Source organism: Ictalurus furcatus, chromosome 2 (assembly GCF_023375685.1).
Source record: "Ictalurus furcatus strain D&B chromosome 2, Billie_1.0, whole genome shotgun sequence".
In the NCBI taxonomy this organism is placed as follows: domain Eukaryota; kingdom Metazoa; phylum Chordata; class Actinopteri; order Siluriformes; family Ictaluridae; genus Ictalurus; species Ictalurus furcatus.
This window is the reverse complement of record NC_071256.1, coordinates 1,323,614-1,344,816: the sequence shown is the minus strand read 5'-3', so window position 1 is coordinate 1,344,816 and position 21,203 is coordinate 1,323,614. Positions and strand designations below refer to the sequence as shown.

General features: G+C 42.2%; 3 protein-coding genes across 5 annotated transcripts; 1 reads left to right on the top strand and 2 right to left on the bottom strand.

The window, feature by feature from the left end:
• The first annotated feature begins 220 nt into the window (after nucleotides 1-220).
• Nucleotides 221-6,398, top strand: tmem244 (transmembrane protein 244). 3 transcript variants are annotated; one of them, XM_053642077.1, is made up of 7 exons: nucleotides 221-365; nucleotides 1,884-2,071; nucleotides 2,540-2,625; nucleotides 3,685-3,756; nucleotides 4,168-4,319; nucleotides 5,836-5,880; nucleotides 6,052-6,398. In XM_053642077.1, exons 3-7 carry the CDS (start codon nucleotides 2,561-2,563, stop codon nucleotides 6,147-6,149), a joined length of 432 nt encoding a protein of 143 aa, XP_053498052.1. In that variant the 5' UTR covers nucleotides 221-365; nucleotides 1,884-2,071; nucleotides 2,540-2,560; the 3' UTR covers nucleotides 6,150-6,398. The 3 variants fall into 3 exon arrangements, with proteins under 3 accessions (XP_053498052.1, XP_053498061.1, XP_053498044.1); XM_053642086.1 differs by lacking the exons at nucleotides 221-365; nucleotides 1,884-2,071 and adding an exon at nucleotides 1,068-1,683 and having other exon boundaries at nucleotides 3,680-3,756; nucleotides 4,194-4,319; XM_053642069.1 differs by lacking the exon at nucleotides 221-365 and having other exon boundaries at nucleotides 1,068-2,071.
• Nucleotides 6,399-6,522: 124 nt separating this feature from the next.
• LOC128618445 (tripartite motif-containing protein 16) lies at nucleotides 6,523-8,745 on the bottom strand. Its single transcript, XM_053642044.1, has 3 exons — nucleotides 8,415-8,745; nucleotides 7,484-7,808; nucleotides 6,523-7,174 (listed from the first exon to the last, which is right to left on the bottom strand). Exons 2-3 carry the CDS (start codon nucleotides 7,797-7,799, stop codon nucleotides 6,627-6,629), a joined length of 864 nt encoding a protein of 287 aa, XP_053498019.1. The 5' UTR covers nucleotides 7,800-7,808; nucleotides 8,415-8,745; the 3' UTR covers nucleotides 6,523-6,626.
• A 645-nt stretch (nucleotides 8,746-9,390) lies between these two features.
• On the bottom strand, nucleotides 9,391-13,310 carry LOC128618412 (tripartite motif-containing protein 16). Its single transcript, XM_053641999.1, has 6 exons — nucleotides 12,338-13,310; nucleotides 11,556-11,651; nucleotides 11,183-11,416; nucleotides 10,796-10,967; nucleotides 10,501-10,560; nucleotides 9,391-10,367 (listed from the first exon to the last, which is right to left on the bottom strand). Exons 1-6 carry the CDS (start codon nucleotides 12,926-12,928, stop codon nucleotides 9,823-9,825), a joined length of 1,698 nt encoding a protein of 565 aa, XP_053497974.1. The 5' UTR covers nucleotides 12,929-13,310; the 3' UTR covers nucleotides 9,391-9,822.
• Between the last annotated feature and the right edge of the window lie 7,893 nt (nucleotides 13,311-21,203).

The window sequence follows — 21,203 nt, the reverse complement described above, 5'->3', positions numbered from 1 at the left end:
GTTAAAAGACATTTTACGCATTTACACGTTTACTAACTCACCGAGAACGCTTTGTGTTTCAGTTATATAATAATAATAATAATAATAATAATAATAATAATAATAATAATTAAACCCCATCAGTTTTAGTTCCACAGAATAAAACCGATTCTGGAATCTGATTGGCTGAGTAACAGTTATATTCTGAATTAGGTGTAAACATAAATAAATAAATAAATGTTACAGTTTGGCCAAATGGAAATGTAAGAATGATTTATTGCAAATATTATTAATAATAAATTAATTAATGACGTCCATCAATAGCCCAAGGCTATGTTGCTTAGCAACAAATAGTGGACTACTCTGCATGGAGGAAGAATTGTTTGGTGCGAATATTAGTACTCTTTATATTATTATTATTATTATTATTATTATTATTATTACTATTAATTTTAATAAACACTGGTGTATTTAGTCATATTGTTTATTCCATCCCCCTGCTGAAAAAAAACCCCAAACAAACAATAGAAACCCTCATAGAATTTGTACTGGGTTTAATGGTTATAATGGGAATTCTATTGGCTTTAATGGAAACTTTAATGGTCCCTGTGTGTCTCTACTGGTATTTATTTTTATTGCCTTCAATATTGAGAAATAAAGGTTTTAATGGTTGGCTGATGGTTTGTAATGGTATTTGTCGTAGATACCATTAGAATTTCTGTGATGGTTTGTATTGTTTTTATCAGCAGCATCCGCTTGAGGCTGTGTGTTACGGTCATTTAGTCACGGTGAGAGAGTTTCCATTCAGGCCTAAGGACACCCTTAGCATGAGAAAATCACTGTAATTTATTATTATTATTATTATTATTTTTATTACAACAAATGACACCAAGTTTAAGTTTTTAATTAGACGCGTAACATGAGTTTGCGACACAAACGTTGTCACAAACTAGGATGCAACTCTTGTTGCGTTATGAGTCGAATATTTCAAAAATCAAACATTAAAGGTGCAGTGTGCAATTTCGAGAAAGTGCTCTCTTCTAGTGCTCCTACGTAGATTAGTGATCAGAAGGTGTGATGAAGGTGAATGTAGTGTCCTGACAAATCTGCATCATACATATAGCATGTTGCATGCAAATTAGCCGAGATTTATAAAAATGTTTGGTCATTTACGATAGCTGTAACACTTGAGGTTGGAAAAACAACAACAACAATAACAACACGCCAGTGTTATCCATGACCAAAAGGATTCACTGAATCAAAAGGCTGGCTCAGGTTCAGCAGACTTGATTCAGACAACTCATGCACATTTCCAAAACCACAACATATAAACACGTAAAATAAACTGATGTTTATACACCCTATACAGCTTGTACAGTGCTAACATGACGTGCAAACGATGAATAAAGCCTTTCTTGTCCATCTCAGGACTCTGAAGCGTGTTTAATCCGGCTCAGGTTGATGTGTAAGCATGTTGCTAATCCCGTTAAGACGTGTCCTCGTAGACACACGGAGTTAGCATAACACTGCTTTGCTAGCATTGGTTGTTTTGTGATAGTGTGTGCTCATGTACTGTATGTTGGATGATAAAACGATAAGCATCTGCTCTTCATGTTGTGGGATTACTGCTGCCGGTGCTGTGGGACGCCTCCGATCAAATGCCATTGCAAGCTGTCAATCAACACCAAGCTCAACGACACACGGGTAACGCTCTCCATCTCGGCTTCTGGAGATCTGTGGCAGGATAAAACGGGCCTAATAGTCTTAAATCTGCGGCCGCAGTCTTTCAAAGTCAGACATGAGGAAAATTCATTCATGGATTAGTGCATAAATTTGGTTAGATGGAGGGTTTGGATGGATGAGTGACTATAACGCAGAGCTGGTTGATATATTTATTCTTGTAGAACCTTCAGGAATCCATGCAGGGTGTGTTTAGAACATTTAGCACAACCAGGGCGAAGAAAAACAGAAGAGAAAGGCAAATCACGAATCACTGACTGCCTGTGACACAAGCGCATTGTAGCCTACGTTAAGATCCGTCTTTGCTGAATCAGTTGACCGTTGGAGTTGAATGCCGTGAGCCGAATCACACGTACGTAGAAAAGACGTTAAGATCCCAATTATTTTGTTAATTAGATAGTGAAGTAAGATTTCCGCCAACAAAGAAGAACCATCTCTAGACTTTTAGAAGAAAAGAGGGGTTGGGGAGCAAGAAAAATACAGCAAGCCGATCCTGAACCGAAAGAATCGACTCCGCGCTGAGCCGAATGAATTGACTCACTGAAAAGAGTCGCAATATCTATCACTAATGTGAAGTTAGAAACGTGGGCATGTGTGTCTGGGTTTCATACCACTATGGCAATGATATTCTTTTTATGCAAATGTGATTAATACAATTTTAAAATTTGCTTGTGAATTAAATGAAAAGCATCATTTAGCACCTTCCAGTGGCACCTGCCACACCTGATTCATTTAATCAGTCTCAATGCATAAATATCTATAAAAACCCAATGGCTTTTGTGTACGATGCTGTATTAATTTGTGGTGTTTCGTTTGCCAGGTCGTTCTTCAGAACCTGTTAATGTGTATTGTGTGTTTCTACTCGCTGTACTACATCACTCTCAGTGTGTGCATCGGCATCCTGAAGTAAGTCTTATAAAAAAGGACACATGTCTATCTGTGTGTGTGTGTGCGCGTGTGTGCGTGTGGTTTTGGCTTCCTGTAGCATGAGATCAATCCCTCGTGGCCTCTCAAAGGTAAAAGGTTTCGTGTTACACGTTATACAGCTGTGGTAAAGCACGTGTTTGTTAAAGACACAGGTTTGTTTGGGGTCTCATTTCGTTTTGAACTGGAGCTGTAATCAGGGTTGGGAAGGTCACGGCTTTTACGCCAAGTGCACATAGCGTGTCTACGACCTACAGAATCTTTTCACTCACCATCTAGTCCTTGGTCTGTCCCGGCGGTCTTCTCCTCTTTGGACATGCCCGAAACACCTCCCGTCCAGGAGGCCCAAACCACCGTAACCGGCTCCTTTCGACGCAAAGAGCTCCCTCCAAATGTCCGAGTTCCACAGCCTATCTCTAAGGGCACAGCCCAGCCACCTCATTCTTTCAGTCACTACTCAGAGCGCTTGACCATACTGTAGGTGAGGGCTGGGACGTAGACTGACCTGTAACTGATCTGTAGAACATTAGTTACAGTGGCGGCCATCTTGGAGAACCAGAAAACTTTTCCAAGCACTGTTTGATGATGCAAATGATAAATCTGTCATTATATTTAAAAAATCATAATAATCTTTGAATAAAGAATGAGATAGAATAATAGAACTTGATGGCATCATTTAAAGCAAATACTATTTACTGTTTTTACTTGGGGGGGGGGGCTTTCCACTCACCCTTAAGGTCATGTTAGCTGGGCGTGCTAACGTTGCGCTAAACAGCGTTGTTCAAAAATCAGACGTGGGTATGTTCCTGCAGAAAAGATTTCATGTGAAGCGTGTTTCCATTACCGGTTAGCTCCAGTACAAAACTAATGAAGCATCCTGTCAGACAGTGAACGTGTGTGAGCTGCCATTTTGTCTACAGGAAGACAGCTTGAACGAAGGATTTCTTTAAGATTGTGCATTTATGCTTCTTTTAGAGGGATGTTTTAACAGGGTTGGTGTCAGGGTGTGTTTGTGTGTATTTGTGTGTTGTATCAGAGTAGACGAGGAGGACAGCTTATTAGCACCGTTCAACTACAAAATGCAACCTTCATGGAGCAACCCGAAGTATTTAGGTAAGCCGAATTCAAGCCTTTAAAGGAAAAGTCAGATATCGTGTAATTGTACTGTGATGAGCACCGAATAGATCATCAGTTCCTAATTTACACCGCACTGTGCAATGTTTATTATTATTATTATTATTATTATTTTGAATGATTCATTTAAATTAAGAAGTTGTGTAAAGTTCCTTCTCTTTGATTATGGAAACATTTTATGCCGTTTAATGCTAATAAATAAAATTTGAGGATGAAATACCAAATTGGCCCTAGACGAGAAGTCGTTTAGATTTTTTTTTCACAAGTAGGATTTAGAGCCGAAACATCAGGACTGTTGGTTAGAGGTGCAGGACTTGTACAGTAGAAACAGAAAGTCAGTAGTTTGTGCTATTTCTAAAGACAAGGACTGTCTTAAATTCATCGCTTTAGGGACTGTGCGTCTGTTTCTCGTGCAGCGAGCGTGATCTCGACGGAGGTGACATACATCGTGGGAGGACTCGTATTCGCCTGGATCGTGGAGGAGTGGGTGTGGGACTACGCCTTCACCGTCACACTCCTACACATCGGCCTCACAGTCGCTGGTACGGAACGTGTTGTAGTCAGAGACCCCTTTAACTGTCAAATAAATTCCACACACCCCTCCAAACTTCATCCACCCATCCACACATCCATCCAGCCATCCATACACACACTTACACACACACCCATCCATACACATCCACACACCCATCCTTCCATCCACTCATCCATACACATCCATCCAGCCATCCATCCACACACTTACACACACATCCATCCAGCCATCTATCCACACACTTACACACACATCCATCCAGCCATCCATCCACACACTTACACACACATCCATCCAGCCATCCATCCACACACTTACACACACATCCATCCAGCCATCCATCCACACACTTACACACACATCCATCCAGCCATCTATCCACCCATCCATCCATCCAACTACACACCTACACACACCCATCCATACATCCACACACCCATCCCTCCATCCACTCATCCACACACTTACACACACACCCATCCATACATCCACACACCCATCCCTCCATCCACTCATCCACACACTTACACACACACCCATCCATACACATCCACACACCCATCCCTCCATCCACTCATCCATACACATCCATCCAGCCATCCATCCACACACTTACACACACATCCATCCAGCCATCTATCCACACACTTACACACACACCCATCCATACACCCACACACCCATCCCTCCATCCACTCATCCACACACTTACACACACACCCATCCATACATCCACACACCCATCCCTCCATCCACTCATCCACACACTTACACACACACCCATCCATACACATCCACACACCCATCCCTCCATCCACTCATCCATACACATCCATCCAGCCATCCATCCACACACTTACACACACATCCATCCAGCAATCTATCCACACACTTACACACACACCCATCCATACACATCCACACACCCATCCTTCCATCCACTCATCCATACACATCCATCCGGCCATCCATCCACACACTTACACACACATCCATCCAGCCATCTATCCACCCATCCATCCATCCAACTACACACCTACACACACCCATCCATACATCCACACACCCATCCCTCCATCCACTCATCCACACACTTACACACACACCCATCCATACATCCACACACCCATCCTTCCATCCACTCATCCATACACATCCATCCAGCCATCCATCCACACACTTACACACACATCCATCCAGCCATCTATCCACACACTTACACACACACCCATCCATACACATCCACACACCCATCCTTCCATCCACTCATCCATACACATCCATCCAGCCATCCATCCACACACTTACACACACATCCATCCAGCCATCTATCCACCCATCCATCCATCCAACTACACACCTACACACACCCATCCATACATCCACACACCCATCCCTCCATCCACTCATCCATACACACACACATCCATCCACCCAAACCCATTTTAAGAGCTTGTAGTAGTTGCTATCCAGCAGATATGGATATAAATCGTAAACTGTTTGCGTTTCCTGTTGTGTTTCAGTCATGGCCGATTTCCCTTCCACAGAACACTGGTGGATCGCTCTCGGTGAGTCCTGACTCCTGGTTCCTGTTACACCTGAAGCAAACAGCACCGATTTCACTCACTTTCCTCTGTCTAAACATTCACTTCGAACCCATTCTTGGATTCGTTCGGCAAGACGAGTTAATTCGATCGCTTTTAACGTCTACGCCACACTCAAACCCGGTTTCTTTCCAGGGTCAGGTTTAGTGATGATGATCCTCGGCGGTCAGCTGTTGGCGCGTCATCTTTTCCGGAATCATTTTGTGCATCCCGCCGATCTCCAAAACTTCTGACCCACTTCCCTTCACAGTGAGGATCGTGTGCTGTTTTTTAAATATATATTATTTAATTTTGTAAGTGTTTTTTAAAATTGTAGAAGTGTTCCGTGTCTGCGAGATGTATTTGTGTCAGTAATCCTACAGGTATGTACACCGGAGGAGGTGACAGGCAGTAATACCACAGCACGTCATCGACCCGTGTAATCAACGGACCGTGAACATCATAAGAAACCAAGTTCAACGATATTTGATGTTCTGGAACGTCATTGTAAACAATATGATTTGTAATATTTCAGTATGGTGATACCAGAACACTAAATCTTATGGAAGTGACGTTAATGACTTTCAGAAAAATCCAGGAAGCAACACTTCACCATATAAACGATGTCTGAAACCAGTCTTTTAACGATTTAATGTTAATTGTGTCACCGTTAAGACTCAGTACAGGAATGTGAATCAATTCATCACCGACCATAAAACGTCACAGACTAGTTACACTGGATCACACAGCCTCATAGTTGGTCCTGACGCACGACCACCACCGAGGTAGAACCCGAACCCGGCGTACAGAGGCTGAGTGAATGTGGTGTGGACTCTGTGGAGGAGCTTCATCGTGTCAGAGACGCTGTAGAAGGACAGAGTTCCTGCGCTGTGATCCACATACACTCCTATTCTGGAGGACGGTGGAACTCCGAGATCGGTCTCAACGTTGTTGTGAAAGAACGTAAGAGAAGAACAGTAGTACTCCAGACTCCAGGACTGATCGTTAAGTGCAAAGGCAGACTCGCTACCCCGTCCTTTCCTGCTGATTCCCTTATACGACACTGATATGGCCACACCTCGATCACTTTCCCACTCCACCTCCCAGTAACAGCGTCCACACACACTCTCCTTACACAACACCTGATACCAGTTATCAAACCTCTCTGGATGATCAGGGTAATATTTCTTTCTCTCTGTATACGTCACCACTCTGTTCTTCTCAGACAGAACGAGGTAACGATGGGCCGTGTTGGGATCCAGAGTCAGATCACAGAAATCTAAAATAAAAGAGAAAAAACAGACAGAAAAGTGGTAGTTGTGTGAGTTTAATTGTCGAGTATATTTAAGTGAAGCAGCAGCTGTGTGTGTGTACAGATATTTTAAAAGGGGAAGAGAACATTCCAGAGAAATAACTCAGATTTGGATTAATAACACAATTTATGTTTTGGACTGCATGTGTGTATGAGAAATCATTTGCTATCAAGGTACAGTTCCTACAATGAGAGTATTGTGCGAAAGTTGTATTTATTGAAGTAACACAAGACAGTAGGTGTGTGTGAGAGAGAGAGAGAGAGAGAGAGACATACATTTCAGAAACTCTTCTCTGCTCTGTGGTTCTGAGGATAAGCCAACAGGTTGTTCAGGATGAGGTTCAGTCTTCTTCAGTTTCTCCACCACTTCAGCCGGCATGTTGTTTCTGCATAGAACAGGCCTCGGAGTGAAAGTGTCTCTGCACTGAGGACAGCTGTAGACGCCCTTCTGATCCTCCTGATCCCAGCAGTCATTAATACACACTTTACAGAAACTGTGACCACAGGGGATCGCCACCGGATCCTTCAGGAGATCCAGACACACTGGACAGCTGAACCGGTCCTGATCTACTGAAATACTGGCCTCGGTCATTTTCCTGAACTTCCACACCAAGAGAGAGCGAGAGAGAGAGAGAGAGAGAGAGAGAGAGACTCTGAGATCAGCTGTGCTTTCTCTGAAATGAGCTTTGGTCTTCCTGCTTCCTAGTGTACATTACTGGCACAACAGGGTGTGTTCGAGAGACATAGAGAGAGAGGGAGGGAGGGAGAGAGGAGAAAAGAAATGGAGAGAAATAAAGAGGAGGAGCACAAAGACCATGTGTAAGGTTTTATTCCTTACATGTGTGGTTGGGGTTATAAAGTCTCCTCATTTTATATTGAGATTATAAAAAAAAAAAAAAAAAAAACAACTTACACACATACACATGTATAAAATCTAATCTTATTCATGCTGTACGTGTGTGTAAATGGCTGTTGTCCGGGTTGTGCGTTTTCTTTTGACTGACTGAATAAACAGACGGACGGCAACTGGGTCGACTCCATCAACATAACCTTGTTAATCTTAACCTTAATTCACGTGAAAACATGAAAATAATAAAACACAGGAAAATAATGTCATAAATATGGTTTAGAACAAAAACACCGGGATGAAAGCGATATCTAAGGTAGAGATGAAGTCAGATTAAATCCGAGCTCATTAGAAACCTACCTCTCCCCTGCAAACCCAGTTCAGAAAGGGAAGAGGAGGTGCAAAGACAGGAAGTTAAGATTAACACACTGCAGTCATAAAATTAAAGGGGAAGACGCACATATACAGTACAGACAGACACATCAGGTATACTTTTGAACATTTTTGTATAATCCTACACTCTCCGGGCCCCGAGACCCCGCCCCCAATTATCTTATCAACACGTGTATAAACAATCAATAAGCATACCAATTATTACATATTCAAGAGACTACACAGAGCTAAATTTGAACAGTGCAGTAAGTTAACTAAAAACAATGCATTTATACACAATACACAGTGTTTCTGAAGCTTATTTATTGGTTGAAAAAGGCTTATGTCTTGCCCCCCTACACCAAACCCAGAGATATGAAGAATTCGGGAGATTGTTGTCACATGTAAGGAGCCACCAGTACTTGCTAGAAATTGCTGCAACTCTTCTAATGTTGCTGCAGGCCTCTCGGCAGCCTCCCTGACCAGGTTTCTCCTGATCTTCTCAGGAGAGATTTTAGAGGGACGTCCTGTTCTTAGTAGTGTCACTGTCGTGTATTTCAGAACGGAGGCCGAGACAGAAGCAAGTGCAGTATGGCAGTTTAATAAAACTACACATCAAAGTCCAAAACCAGAATAAACAAAGAAGGTATCCAGGCTTGGCAAAGGCGTGCGTGCGTCTCTTAAGGAGTGTAGTGGGCGTGAGCTTGTAATTGGGAACAGGTGTGACTGATTAGCTCTCAAGAGAAGGTGACGTCACAGCGTGTAGCTTTTGGAGTTGTAGTCGTCGGCCATGATTGTATTTCATGGTGCATTCTGGGAAATGGAGTCACAGGTTTGAATTGAAGTGAAGTCATGCCATACTTTGTCCACTTCTTGATTATTCTCTTTACAGTCTTCCACGGTATATCCAATGCCTTGGAATTATTTTTTACATCACAAAAATCCACCATTTTAACAGGGGGGTGTATTTTTAAATTTTATTTCCAACTAAGCTTCAAGCATTAGTGTATTTACAAAATGTATCTTTAACTACAAGATATATCATAATAATATCTCATCATGTCCCTCATTAAGCCAAGTCTCCTGCTGTGTCCTGGAACAAGACCTTCATCTCCAAACTGCTACGGAGCTGCTGGAATGGAAATCTTGAACACCTCCAAGCTGCTTTACACACCATCATGATCAAAATCATCATCATCATCATCATCATCATCACTGCCACACAGTTTATATCAATAACTACTGCTCTTCCACACAATCCAGGAAGCAACACCTCACCATATAAACGATGTCTGAAACCAGTGTTTTAACGATTTAATGTTAATTGTGTCACCGTTAAGACTCAGTAAAGGAAAGTGAATCAATTTATCACCGACCATAAAACATCACAGACTAGTTACACTGGGTCACACAGCCTCATAATTGATGTATGACCACTATCCATGTAAACCCCAAACCCAGCGTATAGAGGCTGAGTGAAAGTGGTGTGGACTCTGTGGAGGAGCTTCATCGTGTCAGAGACGCTGTAGAAGGACAGAGTTCCTGCGCTGTGATCCACATACACTCCTATTCTGGAGGATAGTGGAACCGTAAGATCAGTCTTAATGGTGTTGTTATAGAAATAGAGAAAAGAAGAATAACAGTACTCCAGACTCCAGGACTGATTGTTGCTGGAAAAGGTACAATTTTTACTCGGTCCTTTCCTGTCGATCCCCTTATATGAGACTGATATGGCCACACCTCGATCACTTTCCCACTCCACCTCCCAGTAACAGCGTCCACACACACTCTCCTTACACAACACCTGAGGCCAATAATCAAATCTCTCTGGATGATCAGGGTAATATTTCTCTCTCTCTGTATACGTCAAAACTCTGTTCTTCTCAGACAGAACGAGGTAATGATGTGCCGTGTTGGGATCCAGAGTCAGATCACAGAAATCTAAAATAAAAGAGAAAAACAAACTGAACATGTTGGGTTTAATTCACAGAATATATTTATGTGAAGTGAGACAGCTCTCTGTGTGTGTGTAGTGTCTATGTGTGGTATATGTGCTTGTGTGCGTGTGTCGTACATTTCAGGAAGTCTTCCCTGGTCTGTGGCTCTGATGGTGAAATGATCTGAACTGCTGCAGCTGTGGAGAGAAAAATGGAAATGAAGAACAAAAAGCATCATCAGGTTGTAAAAGATGGGAACAGGTGAAAGTGATGGAGTCGGTTTATTCGTTTTAAATCAGTATTTTAGTTCAGTGTCAGGTGAGTAAACTGTCTGCAGAAAAGAAAGCAGGAGCAGTGATGAGAAATAACATGTCACAGAGCGAGTAAAGACGTCCATCGTGGTGTTTCTCCAGCAGGAACAGCTCCTCTTACCCTGTGGAAGGATTTTGTTGAATTCCTCCTCACAGAATTCCTCGAGTCTCTTCTTCAGGTCCGAGAGAGAATTCCTCACTCCATCAAATGAGAGATGTTGACGGTCAGTGATGCTGGATGTCTGAAACTCTGCTCTGTCTAATGGAGGAGACCGATGTCCAGACGCTAAATCCTACAGAAAGCAAAATAAACTTCTAACAAAGATAAACAGCACGCACAAACAAAGTATAAAATATATCTAGTTTATGCACATTATAAATAAAGCTCGGGTATCTCCTGCAACACCATCCAACTCAGGAGAGCCCATGTTTGAGAACCTATGGTCTAAAACTTTCAGGAAGAGGTGTGAGGAACATCTGGCTCTGTAGATCAGACAGTGAGTGTTACCTGGAGGAAGTGGAGGTGATCATCTGTGTGTGAAAGCTGCTCCAGCTCAGTGACTCTCCTCTGAAGATCAGCGATCTCCTGCTCCAGTTGCTCCAGGAGTCGTTCAGCTCGACTCAGTTCAGCCTTCTCCTGAGCTCTGATCAGCTCCGTCACCTCCGAGCGCCTTTTCTCCATGGAGCCGATCATCTCAGTAAAGATCCTCTCACTGTCCTCCACTGCTGTCTGTGCACTGAGCTGTTAGGAGACACACACAACAAACGGAGGTCCTTTTTAAAACTTAACCCTCATTCCGTCTCTTACTGGGCCTCTAAACGACTCGTTGTCCATGTTGTGTGTGTTTCTAGGAGCAGCTCTGTCTCTGCTCACTGCTCACCTTTATAGTGTTCACAGTCTGTTTCAGCTCCTGCACCTTCTTCTGCTTCTCCTGGATTCTCTGCTGGGATTTCATCTGCTCCTCCTTTAACTCTCTCTGAGGACACATCATTAATATTCAGCTGTTTATGACGTACATTCATCTTTATTAGTTCCTACATCACAATATCCACTCAGCTGGTAGCTCAGTGTTGTAGAAGTTCTACATGGTTCCTGCATTGTGTCATGTTCTAGCGAGAAATCTCTACCAGGCTGTTAGTGGCAAAATAAAGAATCCAAACATAAAACTAAAATTGAGTGATCATTCAAATGTATTTATAAAGTGCTTTTAACAATACATGTCACAAAGGATCTTAACTCTGAGTGATTCTAATGAAGACCATAAAGATGATGTAGAAAGTTCAGCTCCAGTCTTCAGTCTCCTCAGTGATCTGCACCGGTCTCGTGTTCAGGACGTGTTTAAGTGCTGGATTCAGTCTGTTTCAGAGCACAGGCATGGACACATCTTACAGGAAGTACCTCTCTAGCTCTGTGTGTGTGTGTGTGTGTGTGTGTGTGTGTGCAGTCAGTTGAAATGTTCACTAACAGATCTGACCAGATGACTATCACTGAGGATAAATTTAACACTCTGTTAACCAGAACACGTAAAATTAATAATATTTTACCGAATCCTTCTGATTGATACACCGTTATATTTAAATCATATAACTGACTAAAGCACCTGTTTCTAGACGGAAAATCTCATTAAGATGATTTAATTCTGGAAAGATTTCTCGTTCTCACCTGTTTCTCGGCTCTTTCTGCTGTGACTGTGACGGTGTCGTGTCCTTTGTGATTATCCATCGTACACAAGTAACAGATGTAGGTCTGATCGCTACGACAGTAGATCTCCATCGGCTTGTTATGTTCAGAGCAGATCTTCTCTTGTAGCTTTGCTGAGGCTTCGATTAATGTGTGTATCTTAAATGCAGGAGACTGATAGTGAGGTTTCAGATGAATTTCACAGTAAGAAGCCAGACACACCAGACAGGACTTGACGGCTTTGTGTTTTCTCCCGGTGCAGAAATCACACTCCACATCTCCAGGTCCAGCGTAACAGTGAGCAGGAGAAGCAGCTTGGACTTCAGTCTTCTTCAGTTTCTCCACCACTTCAGCCAGCATGTTGTTTCTGCGTAGAACAGGCCTCGGAGTGAACGTGTCTCTGCACTGAGGACAGCTGTAGACGCCCTTCTGAGCCTCCTGATCCCAGAAGCCATTAATACACACCTTACAGAAACTGTGACCACAGGGGATCGCCACCGGATCCTTCAGGAGATCCAGACACACTGGACAGCTGAACTGATCCTGATCTACTGAAATACTGGCCTCGGCCATTTTCCTGATCTCACACACCGAAAGAGATCAGTTTTGTTTTCTCTGAAATAAGGAGTTACTTCCTGGTTCTGTGTGTGAGCGAGAGAGAGAGAGAGAGAGAAAGAGAGAGAGAGAGAGAGAGAGAGAAGGAGGAGGAGGAGGAGGAGGAGCCCAAACACAGAGGTTATAAATACTCCTCTGTTAACCATTTCATCTCCTTTCAGTGCATAAATATATCCCGTGTAGCCCAGTTTATAGCGTCCGCTGAACGTTCTCCACTGAACTAAACGGTTTTAACACCGACCAGCACTCTCTGTAAACATATGATGACTTTTTTGCAACTCTCTGTCTCAGATTATCTCACCTTTCTTCACCCATGTTGATAAGGAAGCTGTCCCTTTCTCTCCCTTCTTCTTCACTTTTCCACGTCTCTGTCTGTTCGGCATCGTGCCTTTACTGACTATATAACATACATATAATATAACAAGGTTACTTTCATGTCTGGAAATATAATGAACTTGAGTAGCTAGAACTTACAAACACATTCCCTCCCGGTCAGTTTGAAAACTAGCGGCGATAAGCGGATAAAATGCTGCTAATATTACGAAAAGGTTAGCAGAAGAGCTAGTGTTCTCGGCGTACCTGTCTATCTGTTGAAGCGAGACGCAACGCGATTGTGTCACGACAACGAGACTATCTGATGGCAGACTCGAGACGGACAAATAAATAGGAACCTTCTCAGACCTTCTTGAGATTCATTTGCTACCGTTTTGTGTTCATTTCAATTCATATGCTTTTTACATAATATAATTGTTTATTAATTCATGTGGAGAGGGGCACTTTTAAATAATTCAGAAAAAGGGCAGGGGCTCAAGCCTCCAGAGCGCCCCCTTCTGCACGTCCCTGGTTAGACCTGCTGTTATAGAAAATTAATCAACATGGTGCATGGTTGCTTAGTGGTTAGCACGTTCGCCCCACACCTCCAGGGTTGGGGGTTCGATTCCCACAGTGACCGTGTGTGTGTGGGGGTTTCCTCCGGGTACTCCGGTTTCCTCCCCAAGTCCAAAGACATGCATGGTAAAAGTGTCCAAAGTGTATGAATGGGTGTGTGAGTGTGTATGTGTTTGTGTGCCCTGCGATGGATTGGCACCCTGTCCAGGGTGTACCCTGCCTTGTGCCCCATGCTCCCTGGGATAGGCTCCAGGTTTCCCGAGAAAAGGTGTAGAGGATGGATGGATGGGCCTTCTGACCAATCAGAATAGAGAACTGTAATGGATTTGTCACTTTATTTTATTGAAAATGAACAATCATGTTCACAGAATCCAAGTCAGGAGTCAGACCACAGACAGAGACAGTTAACCGAGACATATTTATCATCATTATCCACACAGACAATATATTAGAACATTAAAATATATGGTTTTGTGATGGAATAAGTCAGAGATTTTCACAAACACCATAATTAAGACATTGTAGTTATTTCCCACTGATTAAATAATCTGAAAATATACATTTAAAGTGATTTGTATTATAAAAAAAAACCCTTATGTGTCACTACAGCGGCTTGCTGATAAATCCTGACCTCAGTATTAAAAGCTCCTGTCTTTGCATTTTGGTTGAAGATGAGTGAACCACATAAACTTCATCACTGGGGGAAACTTTATTCTCCTGTGCTGTTATCTTTTACTCTGCAAAGCTTTGATTGTAATATTTTAATAAAGAATTCAAAACTCTCAGATAAACTTGACAAAACTTCAGATTTTAAACCGCGAACGTGTATTTTACATCTTAGAACACAAGCAGAACAATCTAATTCCTTCAAAAGTTTAGATTTTATTTTTATATAGTGTGACGTTAACAGGTTTAAAATGTTGTTCTGTACTGGCTTTATTACTGTTTATTAGTTATTTAATGAGAGGTTGCTGAATATGAAACAAACAGATAGAACTTTATAACGCTAAGGTCATGAGATATCATCTGATCATTTTCTTTTTCAATTCTACTAGTTTCTTATCCGAGAGTTCATTTTGAACATTTCCTTTTCAATTATTGTAAAATGACTCCTGTGTTGTAATTAATACTGTTGTAGTGTTCATTACAGTTGTTGAGTTACAGTTATTTTATATGTCTTAATAATGAGTCCGGGATTAGAAAATCAGATGTGGCCACGTCATCATACCGGAACTAGTTGACTGTGTTGTTATGTTTTCTAAGGCAGCCCAAACTCCAGTCCAGTAGGTGGCGGTCATGCACCTTTAGTGGTTTGCCATCTGTCATTAAACAAAAAGTTTTCTAAGGCAGTATGCTCGTAGGCTCCGGTGCGGATGGACGTTAGCACTGGGCAAGAGCAGAACTCCGTGCTTAATAAGTAATTAAAGTTCCAGCAACGGATTCTCTTTGCTGTGTGTTTCTCTTCACGCCTCCACGGAATGTGTTTCGGTATCTAAAGACTACTAGAAGTTAAAAAAAGAGGACATTAACTAAATATATAATCTAAAATAAAAAGGAAATTGACGAGAAAGAGAAGTTTTCAAGCTCGATTTTAATACAGCTTACATATGACTGAGGAAGAAGGTGAAGTTGGAGCATCAGCTGCTCCAGACCTCCACACTGGACACTGGCTGTGCTGTCACAGCAAAATAAACAGCTCCGACATGACATTTCACCTCTACTCCAAAGATTGGAAGCAACAGAGGCTAGTTTGCTTGCTCGTACACGGCAGCCCCTTGCCAGCACGGTGACACGTGATCCACGTCCACATGGAGACACTACCACACTTTCAGCTGTCCCTGATGGAACCCACATGACAGATGGTGATGCTACAGGACCTTCAGAGGCTGACCGGCTTTTCACGACTGAACTTGCGGTCACTGATAGACGTGTACAGAGCCCTGCTAGTCCAACTTCCTCCACACCTGGCTCGGGTGTGAGACCCAGAAAGCCGTGTGCAGGAACCCAGCCATTATAATGGCTCTTTCAACTTGGGTTCAAACGCTCACACACCTTCAACTACTTCAGCATCCACCAACCACCTCACAGCCCCTCGTGGTAGAGCTCCAGATGGACCTAAAGCTAAACTTAACACGTATGATGGTAAAGATGACTGGGACTCCTTCATCATTCCTTTTGAGCAAAGTGCTGCAACATCATCCAACTCAGGAGACCCCATGTTTGAGAACCGATGCTCTAATAAACTTTCAGGAAGAGGTGTGTGAGGAACATCTGACTCTGTAGATCAGACAGCGAGTGTTACCTGGAGGAAGTGGAGGTGATCGTGTGAGTGTGTGGAAGCTACTCCAGCAATAAGAGACGAGAAAGAGAAATCTGCCCAGAATGAATTGGTCCTAATTCTATTTTTTAATCCAGAATTTGTAAGTTGACAGTGTCAGGATTTGGCAGTGGAGGCAGATGCAAGAGTAGGTCATTTATTGTGGAAAACAAAAAACAAACAAAACCATGACAACAAGAACCGTCAACAGGAACTATGGATACGAAGCAAGACACATACAGACTATAGGACAAGAACAAAACACAGCAGATACTACAAGAACGAAAGCTTCAGTGAGACGCTGAAAAACTGGAACTTAAGTAGTTTTGCAAGTGAAGGTGAAACATTACACAAACGAGTGTGTGTGTGTGTGTGTGTGTGTGTGTGTGTGTGTGTGTGTGTGTGTGAGATCAGTGAACCCTATCACACCCCTAACCCTAGCCAAGACCACGTGTTCATGTGACGTGCAGTCATGACTAACTTAAACACACAATTCTCCAGCAAGTGAAGAAAGAAAAAATTTAAATAAGGAAACTAATCAGGAAAATAACAAACACATGAGAATAATAAAGACAGGAAATTATGCAGACAACCAAAGAAGAACTTCTGCATGAAAATTTAGGGTGCCCTCTAGTGGACAGAACGATAGTACTTCATAGTATCCTGATAGTTTCATCCTGGTGAGGAACCGCAAACAAATCCTATATAAAGAGCTGAATGTAATCGATGTGTCCTCAGAGAGAGTTAACGGAGGAGCAGATGAAATCCCAGCAGAGAATCCAGGAAACATGCAGGAATTATACATAAACACTACACACTTCATTCTGGATCACACAATCTCACAGTTTCATCACACCAGTAGAGCCCGAACACGTCGTATAGAGGCTTTGTGAATGTAGTGCGGTCTCTGTGGAGGAGCTTCATCGTGTCAGAGACGCTGTAGAAGGACAGAGTTCCTGCACTGTGATCCACATACTCTGGTGGATGAGGGAACTCCGAGATCAGTCACAATGTTATTGTGACAGAAAGTGAAAGAAGAAGGTGAAGAAAAAAGAAGAACCCTGCTCTTACTCTCTCCATGTTCAGGGATTTTGGTGAATTCCTCCTGGCAGAATTCCTCGAGTCTCTTTTTCAGAGCAGAGAGAGATTCCCTCACTCCATCAAATGTGAGATCTTTACTGACAATGATGCTGCGTGAGTCCTCACATCCAGAAGAGACACTGAGAGGCTGGAAACTCCGTCTCTTACTGGGCCTCTAAACGACTCGTTGTCCATGTTGTGTGTGTTTCTAGGAGCAGCTCTGTCTCTGCTCACTGCTCACCTTTATAGTGTTCACAGTCTGTCATTATAACGCTCACGTCTTATTTTAAACCCAACATCATCATTACTTGTACACGCCGGTCTTCATGGACCAGTGGTTCCTGTCAGAGATCAGCTGTTAGCACTGTGAGCTAAGTGTGTACATTAATGTTACAACCCGCTATCTTGGGACGGGAAGTTTTTGTGTACTGTGACATTTTGTTTGCAGGTCCGAACTCCCTCCCAGACTTTCCAGCCTGCCCTAACCTGCCTTGCTCCCGCCTCCCAGGATGACCTCACAGATTGGTGGCCATATTTAAAGAGGAAGACGAGTGAGAATGTGTGGGATGTTGGAGGTGGTTTCATGGTTTGTTGTATGCTAGGTTCTGACTGCTGTTCTGGTATTTGAGTTTGGTTGTCCCTGTATCGGTTATTGTGCATTCTCTTCACTTTTGTATATATGTCCACTTGGTTCACCGACAGTAGGGGTGTGGCTGCCATTTCTTTTGGGAGAGGGTTCCTTTTGTCTCTTTGTGTTTTTGCTTAGGTCGTTAGGGAAGAATCCTTGTATTTTTCTTTCTTTTCCTTTTAGGTAAGCTAGCTACCTAAACAATAGATTTCTTTTGTTTATTATTTTGGCCTTGGCCCACCCTGAAGATACACCTGGTTTGGTTAAGTTGTACAATTATATGTATGTATTGTCTGTTAAAATATACCACAACCTTTTTCACACAACCTTGTTTGTGTTGTTATTCCTGGCTTCCCTTATTTAAAGATCAATCCAGTTGAATCCCGAGCTGGTTACTCTGTGCGGCCCAACCTAGACTGGGCCGTAACAATTAATGACAGATAAAGAGTTAATGATTCGACACTGTAAAGCTGTAAAATGACCTTCAGATGTTGGCTTTAGCACTTCTTTACTAACAAACACCTTAACTTTAAACATTCACTTCAACATTATGATTATGATTATTATTATTAATTTAAAAAAAGACATCCTGAAACTGAGTAAAGCAGGAGAGTGTCCAATCTTATCCACAAAGATCAGATTTTCACTCCAACAGATCAGGAGTGAGAACTGATCAAACTCATCAGTCGTTTATAGACGGAGACCGAATGATTAAACCAGTGGAATGAGGTGTGTCTCCTGCGTGGAGTGAAAACCTTCAGCCACTTTAGATTAGACATGTAAATTGTATGAAATGACTCTGAATAGATTAGACTTGCTTTTCTCACCTGTTTTTCAGTTCTGTACGCTTTAACTGAGACGGTGTCGTGGCTTTTGTGTTCATCCGTCATACACAGATAACAGATGAAGCTTTGGTCAGTACGACAGTAGATCTTCAACACTTCCTCATGCTCAGAGCAGATCTTCTCTTGTAGATTTCCAGAAGCTTCGACTAACTTGTGCTTTTTCAAAGCAGGAATTTTAAGATGAGGTTTTAAGTGAGTTTCGCAAAGAGAAGCCACACACACCAGACAGGACTTGACGGCTTTGTGTTTTCTCCCGGTGCAGAAATCACACTCCACATCTCCAGGTCCAGCGTGACAGTGAGCAGGAGAAGCAGCTGAACTGATCACTGAAATCTGATCATCTGAAATACTGGCCTCGGCCATTTTCCTGAACGCACACACTGACAGAAAGAGCGAGAGAGAGAGAGGGAGCGACAATGACTTTTGTTATCTCTGAAATGAGGAGTGACTTCCTGACTTTTTGTATGTGAGAGAGAAAGAGGAGGAGCACAGACAGATTTCTCTGTTAACAATTTCTTCACTATATAACATTCTAGCTTGTGTGTGCTTGTGTAAGCTCGTACACTCGCCTGTGCACAACTTACATACATTTTCCAAGGCATATTGTATTTTTAATATCCATTCAAAATTAAAACAAACAACTTTAAGTAGTCGTTTTACTATGGTGATGATGGAACTCCGACGTCTCCAGCTATGTGATGTTATGAGAAGGATGTATGTGCAGAGCCGCAGTGCTGCGCTCTCAGCTTCGGACATGATGTAGAGGTTTAGAGGCTTCCTACATTTAAGTTTATAGCGGGGAATGTACAGGTGAGGTCGATGGAAGCGAATGAAGTACAGCAGGATCTCAGAAAGCTTCTGACCGCCCCAATGCTTGCACAAGAGAACTGTGAAGAACTGCTTAGAAAACGACTTTAAGACTTTAGTTTGTAAAAATGAGCATTACCCAAGGCGTGTGAGCCTCTTTCATAAACTATATATATACATACGTATCTCACACAAATCGCCCTGTGGTGTGACATCACATTAGATTGAATATTCTTCTTTTTTATTTACAGTTGTGTAGTGTACAGTATCCACTTGTGTTCATAGCAAACGTGTGTTATATTAGCAGTGTTGTCTATGTTCATGTCTTTGTTATCTTTCTGTAATGTGTAATGTCTATAAGCCCAACAAGTCATCAAATTCCCTGTACCCTAGTGTACTGGATCACTGAAGTATGATTCTGATTCATTCTCATTCTGAATGAGTCTAATTCTGAATCTGATTAATTCTGATACATCCTGATTGAGTGCAATTCTGAATCTGATTCTCATTCTGATTCATTCGGATTCAGATTGATTCTCATTCTGAATGAGTGTATTTCTGAATTTGATTGATTCTCCATCCATCCATCCTCTCCATCTTCTATACCGCTTTATCCTTTTCGTGGTCACGGGGAACCTGGAGCCTATCCCAGGGAGCATGGGGCACAAGGCGGGGTACACCCTGGACAGGGTGCCAATCCACTGCAGGGCACAATCACATACACATTCACACACCCATTCATACACTGCGGACACTTTGGACACACCAATCAGCCTACCATGCATGTGTCTGGACTGGGGGAGGAAACCGGAGTACCCGGAGGAAACCCCCGCAGCACGGGGAGAACATGCAAACTCCGCACACACTCACACACACACACACACACACACACAGGGCCACGGTGGGAATCGAACCCCGGACCTTGAAGGTGTGAGGCGCACGTAATAACCACTATAAATAACCACTAAGCCCCCGTGCACCACACAATAAATATAAAGTAAGTAATAAGTATGGAATATTTAATAAATAGTATTTAAAAAATAAACGTTGATATTTATCTGCTATTCTTCTTTTTCACATTTATATAAGCACCTTCAAATACAAAAGCTGTATTCGTGTATAAATATGTAATAATTATCTTCAATAAAACCATTTATGATTTTTGTCAGCCATATTGTTCTGATTTTATATTCAAAAGGATCCTTTTAAAGTAGTTTTGATTAGACTTGATGGCGCGTGAGAACATAATGTAGTGATCTGACACAAATAAGAATATTTTAAGAACTGATTTTTTATATCCCTTTTTTTAAAGAAAATTTGGATCCAAACGCGCTTCCCGTGTTTACTCTTTAGCATTAACGTTTCTTATTCTCGTTAACCTATTACTCTAAAACAAGGCTCTCCAACCATTTTTCAACTGAGAGCTATTTTCAAAACAATGAAAGTGTCTGAGAGCTACTCACGTCATACGATACTTACACTCTTTCACATAATGTATCATAACGCTCAAATTAACAAACTGATCTACACCTCAAGGAGTCAGAGAAGAAAACAGAATCAGAGAATCCAGTTCTTTACGGAAAACAGCACACTTAGTTATAGTTGTCTACACAGAACTATACGGTTGTTTACGTATATACATTAATGAAAGTCCAAACTAAATGAAAC

Bases quoted from the DNA above. Each gene is read 5' to 3' on its own strand.
- tmem244 (XM_053642086.1), top strand. From the start codon at position 1,591: ATGTTGTGGGATTACTGCTGCCGGTGCTGTGGGACGCCTCCGATCAAA. The intron at 1,684-2,539 runs GTAACGCTCTCC...TTCGTTTGCCAG, and splicing joins CCAAGCTCAACGACACACGG to GTCGTTCTTCAGAACCTGTT. The intron at 5,881-6,051 runs GTGAGTCCTGAC...GTTTCTTTCCAG, and splicing joins ACACTGGTGGATCGCTCTCG to GGTCAGGTTTAGTGATGATG.
- LOC128618445 (XM_053642044.1), bottom strand. From the start codon at position 7,799: ATGACCGAGGCCAGTATTTCAGTAGATCAGGACCGGTTCAGCTGTCCA. The intron at 7,175-7,483 runs GTATGTCTCTCT...CTTTTATTTTAG, and splicing joins CAGAGAAGAGTTTCTGAAAT to ATTTCTGTGATCTGACTCTG.
- LOC128618412 (XM_053641999.1), bottom strand. From the start codon at position 12,928: ATGGCCGAGGCCAGTATTTCAGTAGATCAGGATCAGTTCAGCTGTCCA. The intron at 11,652-12,337 runs GTGAGAACGAGA...ATGTGTCCTCAG, and splicing joins CAGAAAGAGCCGAGAAACAG to AGAGAGTTAAAGGAGGAGCA. The intron at 10,368-10,500 runs GTACGACACACG...CTTTTATTTTAG, and splicing joins CAGGGAAGACTTCCTGAAAT to ATTTCTGTGATCTGACTCTG.